This window comes from Teleopsis dalmanni, unplaced genomic scaffold (assembly GCF_002237135.1).
Source record: "Teleopsis dalmanni isolate 2A unplaced genomic scaffold, ASM223713v2 unscaffolded_contig_0840, whole genome shotgun sequence".
NCBI classification, from domain to species: Eukaryota; Metazoa; Arthropoda; class Insecta; order Diptera; family Diopsidae; genus Teleopsis; species Teleopsis dalmanni.
Window position 1 is genome coordinate 1 of NW_024032222.1, and position 8,061 is coordinate 8,061.

At 30.1% G+C, this 8,061-nt stretch overlaps 1 protein-coding gene across 1 annotated transcript; it reads right to left on the reverse strand.

Moving 5' to 3' along the window:
- Positions 1–6,441: 6,441 nt before the first annotated feature.
- On the reverse strand, positions 6,442–7,703 carry LOC119663755 (neuroligin-4, Y-linked-like; the record flags this gene model as incomplete). Its single annotated transcript, XM_038073356.1, has 2 exons — positions 6,442–6,557; positions 7,291–7,703. Coding segments are annotated over 2 exons (529 nt in total), but the record flags the coding sequence as incomplete, so codon positions are not given.
- Positions 7,704–8,061: the final 358 nt, after the last annotated feature.

Genomic DNA, 8,061 nt, shown 5'->3' on the forward strand with positions numbered 1-8,061 from the left:
GCGTTTGTTATTTTTATTTTCCTTTTCGTTCATAGCGCTCCATGCCTATTTCATGCATATACCACATACTTACACACTTATAATAAGTAAGTTACTTTTTATCTACACTAGAATTTATCTAGAAACTAGAAATAATTTATAAGGCAAAACAACGTTTGTCGGGTTATCTAGTAATCTTATATTAATTAATATTGTTTTATTCTTATATCTTATTTTGATTAATTTTCTGCTTATCATAAATATTATTTTTGGCTTTTTATTATTTTCCTTTTTTTGTTACTGTTCTTTTTGTCTTTTATTTTGATTTCATTTATAATTGTTTTCGTTTTATCTTTTATAAATTTCATTGTTATTAAGACTGTATTTTAATTTATTAATTAAGTTAATTTTTTATAAAGAGGTTTTTTCGAACAGTAGTGAAATACAACAACAAAAATTTATTTTTTATATTATTTTAATTAATTGAATTTTTGGCTGGCCATACAGCTGTTTCGAGTATTGCCAAATACCCCTCATCAATACCCCTCATGGAAATAATTCTTGTATTTAATTATTCGTAAGTAATTATTTTTTGAGACTGCAAGTACCAGGAATCGAACTCGGGTCCTGCCAAATGTGAAGCTCAGAATCAGCGCACCTTAACCAACTGATCCAAAGCCGTACTTGATTTTTTTGTTCCCATATTTTTCTGGAGTTTTGTTAATTTACTGTGAAAGTTTTTATTAACAATTTTACTTGCTGTGTTTATATTAGAACGAAACCATAAACCAGCTGTAGAATAATTGAATTAATTAATTAATTATAATTTTATTTTCAATTGTTAAATTTCAATACTATTCTGTTCGTAGAGGCATTATTTGTTGTATGATTTGTTCTTTCTTATGTATAGAACCTAATCTAGGAAAGTAATGCTGAGAAAGTCATACTAATGTTACTCCACTAGTCGCACGGGCGAGACGAGTTAATTTTTTATTTAATTTATAATAATACATTCAATTTTATTTGTTAGTTTGTAAGTTAGCATGGAAGATAGTGCATTGAAAGGGTGTCCCTCATAGCACTTCATTAAATAAAATAAAAATAAAATTGAAAAATACATATTTTCTTTAAAACTGCTCCAAATATGTTTTGAAGTAATTTAGTATATTATTGTGTTTATATAATAGTATTAAATACTTTTATCTTGCTCTTCCGAAATAGAATTTTAATACATGAGCTTCTTTTTAAGCTATAAAAGCGCGTATTGGCTTCTTAGATAGATTCTTCTTGGATGCATCAACATAGTTTCAGTGAATGATATCGCAAGATATTAACACAAAACTGTTTAATGGGTTCATGTCGAGTGACGTGTGTTTTAGTGGAATCCCCGCCATTATCGAAATGGTTTGTATTTGCAAGCTATTTATGCTAACAAAAGTACATATCTTTCAACTTTTTATGAGAATTTGATTTTATAATTTCAAGTATTGCTTTCAAGAAGAGTTTATACAATTATATTTGACCAAATAGTTTTGGATAAAAATAACCTAATTACTGATTGAAATATAAGTAATTAGTATTTGAACTTTACTACCTTTCAGACCATATAATTATTACAAGTAATGTTAATGTTAATGGTAGTTAATAATTTTAAGAATATATATTATGTATCACTGCTGTTAAATATTAACAGCATTTAATATGATGTTAGCTTAATCCTGGCCCGTCTCACTGCAATTTATTTTGATATTAATTATTAGGAAACTAAATGAAATTATTCCCGGGAACATAGAGTTAAGGAGAAAAAATATCACTCAAGTTATCAAACCTTACTTTGTGGTCATGCTCTTGAACGAAATCAAAGAGAGTAAAAATTTTCTTTACTGAAAATCGGTAAAATTTGTAAAGGAAGTGAATGGACCACATTTTTCGTTTGTCCATTTTCTGTAAAAACATAAAGTATAAATGGTTTAGCGATTCAGGAGAATACGATATATAACTGGATACATGCAAGGATACATGCGCTTTATTGATAGTTATACTTAACACAAGGCATACTGAAAATTTAAATCGAATGCAATGCCGAAATCGTAATGAATTCGTGGTAGCAGTATGTCTTCAGCTTTATGAGGTCCATCAATATAATCATGAATTCAACTACTTGTAGCGCACTATTGCATAATTCGATTAATTCGTATTTCAGAGTAAGTAAAAAGTATCTATTTTCAATTTTCAAATTTAGAATGAGTGATATCTGAAAATTTCGAGTAAATTCAGAAATTCTATTAAAAGATCCCTACTTAATCTTGATTCATCATAAATTCAATTAACGTATTCACCAGCGATTCCGTTTATAATGATGTTACTGCTAGCATGAGGGTTTACAATTTTGCCACTTAATCATGCTTAAAAATTCTTCTTTTGAAATAACGATTTTGTAGAAATTGATTGAATATATTTTCAGTATTAAATTTACTCACAATTTATTTAAAAAAATATATATCATCACATTTTATATATGCACTTCAATGGTATAATTACTGTGATACATTTTCTCTGCATTGACTTTTACTTTAATTACAGTACATTCTGTCAAGAAACTGTAAATTCGTTGTATGATTTCTAGGTACTTAATATATTTTACATCAAACGACCAGAAATAGTAATATGTTGAAGTGAGAAAATGAGACATATATAGACATTTCTCAGATATAATTGATTGTACTTAAATCTCGCAAAACTCTTGCAGTTTCTTGTTCCGTATATAACAAGAAATACATATGCATTTCATATATAACATGTATAATTTAAACAAAAAACAGAACTTTAAAAAAACAACAAACTTTACCACAATACACATGCCAAGAATCATATTAATTGTGTAAGTTTCTATTTATTTTCATTTAAATAGGAAAATCTCTTTTAAAATGTTCTACCAATCATTGGCTTATCACCATTTGCCGCCCTATCGTCCTACCTTTAACATAAAATTAACTTTTCAACTTAATGGGAAAACAACAAACAGAGAAAAAGGTAAAGCAAACCTTTACCTTTACTCGAAAGTAGAAAAACAAACAATTATTAAAAAAGTGTCGATGTAAAAGAATACTTTTGAAATATTTAATATCCCAAAGTGATGTCCTAGTCCAAGGGCCCCCGTCCAAGTATACAAGTAATAATTACAAATCAAAATACAAAGCAAACAGAAAAAAGGTCGTAATCACCTATGAAAACAATGGCAATAAGTGAACACAAACACAAAGCCACACACAATAAGGACTGACAGGCTGGCTGACAGACTGGCAGGGTTGCCACTGTGCACGGTACTAGCAAATGTGAATGTGTGTTTGTGAAACTGTTGAAAACTTTTGTCATTTACACAAATACAAGTTAGTCGATAACCACAAAGTGGATTACAGAATAGGTTCGGTTAAATTCATGTAGTACAAGGTTTGACTATTTTGGAAAGTCAAAAAAGTATATAAGTCTGTAATAAAAACAGATTAAAGACATTAAATAAATTAATTTAAATTTGAATCTATTTGAAAAGAAACTGTATCTGGCAATCTAATCTCGACTAAAAACAAATATATTTTTGATACTTTGAATATATAGAAAAAATATCACTCTGCTTTCGACACATTTAGTATATAGTATATCTAAACTATTTAGCTGAATTATTTATCTATACTGCTATTAAATAAGTTATAAGATCTCGATGTAATTATAATAATCTATTTACATCACTATAACTCATTTCATCTGGTATATATACAACTGATCTGCATATAAACAACAACCTTAGATCAAAAATGGAATTTACTCATTTAGTTTAGTAAGTAGGTAGATGGTAATATTATCTGCTTTAATTTGAGAAAGATTTCAGATTGGAAACACTTAAGAATTTTTTGGGTTTATTGAAAAATTAATAGAACAAATACAGGCCACATCAATTTGCGTAAATTCTGGTCTAACTAAACTCCTCGTCTCAGTAATTTATTGCCCTCCTAAATTTAATATTAATTCTGATCAGTTCCGGAATTTTTTTAATTATCTCGGTCCTTTCTAGTTGCTGGGGATTTTAATGCTAAACACACCTTTTGTGGTTCTATACTGATATCTCCAAGAGGTTGTCAACTGTATTCAGCACTTGGCAACAGCTTTGATCTTGTGTCCTCGGGTCACCCAACATACTGGCCATCAGATAATCGAAAAACACCAGACTTAATCGATTTAGCAGTCATTAATGGTATAAGTTATTTCAACTCTGACAAAATTTAATACAAACTCAAAAGATCAGAATAAGAAAACTCTTATAAAGTGGAGGATTTATATATATATCATTAATGAGGAAATAAGTAATAACTCAAATTTTAGATCACCCAAAGAAATTGATAAAGCATGTCATAACTTCACCAAGACATCAAATAATGCTGTAATTAAAGCCTCTTAAACAAAAAGGTCAGTCCAGTCAAATATAGTATTTCAATCACACATTGATTATCTTATTTTCTGAAAACGTCAAGCCGAGCGAGAAAGACTTCGATCACCCACCTCAAAACAAAGATTAAATAAAGCTTCAAAATTTCTTAAAAAAACACTATCTGATGACAAAAAGCGCGCTTTACAAAAATATCTCGAGGCTCTTGGTCCATCTAAAAAAAACAACTATTTTTTGTGGAAGGTTACAAAGAAATTTAAAACGCCAATATAAAATGACCCACCGCCTAGAAAATTGGATGGTTCTTGGGATCGCAATGACGAAAAAAAAGGTTGTATTTTAGAAAAACACCTAAAGGGCGCCTTTCAGCCAAACCCACAAATAACAGATTTTCAACTAAATATTGAATCTCCTTCTACTGTTGAAATTCCCCTTACGTTGTGTTTGGATGACGTCAAGGAAACTATCCGAACATTTGCAAATATAAAAAAGGCACCTGGATACGACAATATTACGGGTAAAATGATACAAGAATTGCCTGATTTAGCAATATCCTTTCTAACGGTGATATTTAACAGCATCCTCGCTTTTGGCTACTACCCGAAGCAATGGAAAGTTTCAGAAATAAAAATGATTCCAAAAGCAGGAAAAGACTTAATTTTGGTATCATCATACAGACCTATGTTATTAGTTTTTTGTCCCAGTTATCCAAAATTTTTGAGAAAATGCTGCTGTCATATATTAAGCCAATAATAACTCAAAACAATGTGATACTAAAGCATCAATTTGGATTTCGAACCGGACATGGCACTATTGAGCAAGTTCACAGAATTGCTAAAGATATTTATACTGTCTTTCAGCACAAAAAATACTGTTCTGCCGCTTTCTTGGACATAGCCTAACATATAAAATAAAGTATTACTTTCCTGAAAATATGCATCAGCTATTGTATTCATATATATCCTCTAGAAAATTTAGAGGATATCTCTCTTGAAATGATTTCGACATAATCGACATAATGGCTGGTGTTCCTGTATATTATCTACACAACTGATGTCCCACTACTCTCAAATCATGTACTTGCTACTTTCGCGGATGACACTGCAATTCTCAGTTCTAACAATGATTACATGAGGTCATCCCAAAGTCTCTCGACTCATTTAAGTCTATTGAAGAAGTGACTAGCAAAATGGCAGATAATAGTAAACGAAATGAAAAGTGTACATGTCCCGTTTATTCTACGAAAAGAAACGTGCCCCCTGTTAAGTTGAATAACATCATTATACACCAGTCACATGATGTAAAATATCTTGGCATTCATCTTGATAGAAGGCTAACTTGGACTAAGCACATTGAAAGCAAAAAAATTCAAATAAAATTGAAATCACAGCAGCTGCATTGGCTTATTAATAAAAACTCTAAGCTAAGTCTGGAAAATAAAGTCCTGGTATATAATTCAATCTTAAAACCCATCTGGTTCTATGGCATAGAACAAGCATAAAAGCATGTGCTTTTAATATCGAAAAAATACAGAGTTCAAAACAAATTACTTAGACAAATAACCGGCGCTCCTTTGTATCTCAAAAATGTACATATCCACAACGATCTCGGAATCCCAACTGTCATTAGACGTCATTAGAACATGCGGCCAAAAATATAAAGTGAAACTTCACTAGCATAGTAATCCGATAGCGCAACAGTTGCTTTCTGATACCACAATATCTAGACTTTCTTTCCTTTGCTATAAATTTTGATATAACATATATAATCCATTGCATTTTATTATAAAGGTTAGATTCCTTTTTTGCACCTGCTTAATTGCATTATGTTTAGTTTTTAAGATACATAATTAAAAATAAAATAATATAAAAAAAAATTTTTACTTTAGAATTCAAATCAATCTGGAAATTACTATTGAATAGTTCATTACACGAATTATATGTATGGTCATGTACACATTTTATTTAACATTTTAATATAACATTTAAATACTTTTTGGTACGTGTAGTTAATAAACTCACCTATTTCGATGTATTTTTGATGCATGGGATCATAATTATCCCATGTGATAGATCGGAATCGGCTACGTTCCTTCGACGCTGGAAGAAAATCCTGTCTGTGATGCTCGTTTGGATTGCTACAAAGAAAATTTTCAATTGTAAAAAATTAAATTTTGTATTCGTTGGCCTATTTTTATTTCTTATAACCACTACGCTATATTAAAGTTGTTATCCTACTTCAATTTGTAATAGTTCTATATACACCATTTTAAATTATTATTAATTACTATTTTTAACAGAATATAATGTCAATGAATATCCTACAATAGTGCTGGGATAGCACTTAAACCTCTTCTACTTTATTTGTGACTAGTGATTTTCAAAAATTTAATTTATCTTCCTATGAGCCTTATCGAATTTCAAGTATAAATACTTTGTGAATTCATCCCAAAGATTCCATAAAAATTTTAATCTGTATCCAATTTTAATTCGAGATTCTAATTAAATATGGCACAAGAGCCTTTTCTAGTCATGGTTAACCATTCTGCCTTGGATTATAATAATATCCTATCCAACACTTTCAACTATTAACCGAATCGTAATAGTTACAATATTAAAATGTTTTAACAAATTGGTTGCATTAAAGTTATACGTAATAAATAATATTAATAGTATTTTCCTATTTAATTATTCTCAATATTTTTATAATATAACGTACAAATTATAATTGTGTTTATATATCTTTTGTGTAAGCATTTTTTGAAAGTAATATTACCATATCATGCCATATAGGGTTAATGAATATTTGCTTTTTATCCTAATTAAATTTATGTCACACGATAAAAGAGCAATTAATAAAATTATATTTACCCTTTTCTTGCAAAACTTGTCCAGAATATTATAACGGCTTCAGAGAGTGCAATTTCAGATTTGGTATAGTTTTGTGGAAAATGACTAAAGCCATCAACTAATGGTGCACCAAATAAATATGGTAAGTCCTCGCCATGCACAGTACCCATACGCTGTGGATAATCACCGTCCTTTGTTTGGTAATCGAACACATAAAAGTAACAGCGCCCTGTTGGTGGGGCTATCGAGTCGCCATCTTTGGTAGAAGGACTTTGAGTATTAGACATAGGCGCCGGTGCTTGTGCTGCAAGTATGTCACCAGTGCGAATAATTGGTGCCACAAACTGTGCATCAGATAATGCAGCGACAGCAGTGTCTCGTGTGTTTATTGGATGTTGCGACGTGCGATCCCAATCGGTATATTCATTCACAATCTGCAATAATAGAAATGCTTTTAATCCATTTGGCTTCACCCGTAAATATATACAGAAATCACGCAAATGTTATATAATGAATTTGAAATAACTGACATGAAAATATAAATATTGTGTTGTATAAATGTTTTGTGGGTTATTTATCTGTCCACAGTTCTGGTTAGCACCATTTTTACAGCCGAAAAAATGACAAAAACCACTGCGATAAACGCAACAAATATCTACTACACTTTTCGTATTGCTGTATGCACAAATTTTTGCGGTAATAAAAGAACTGCTTGTAATAAAAATAAAAATGCCAATAAACATAATCATGAAAAATGATATCCTTTCTAGTCTATATAGTCTACATGTGCCT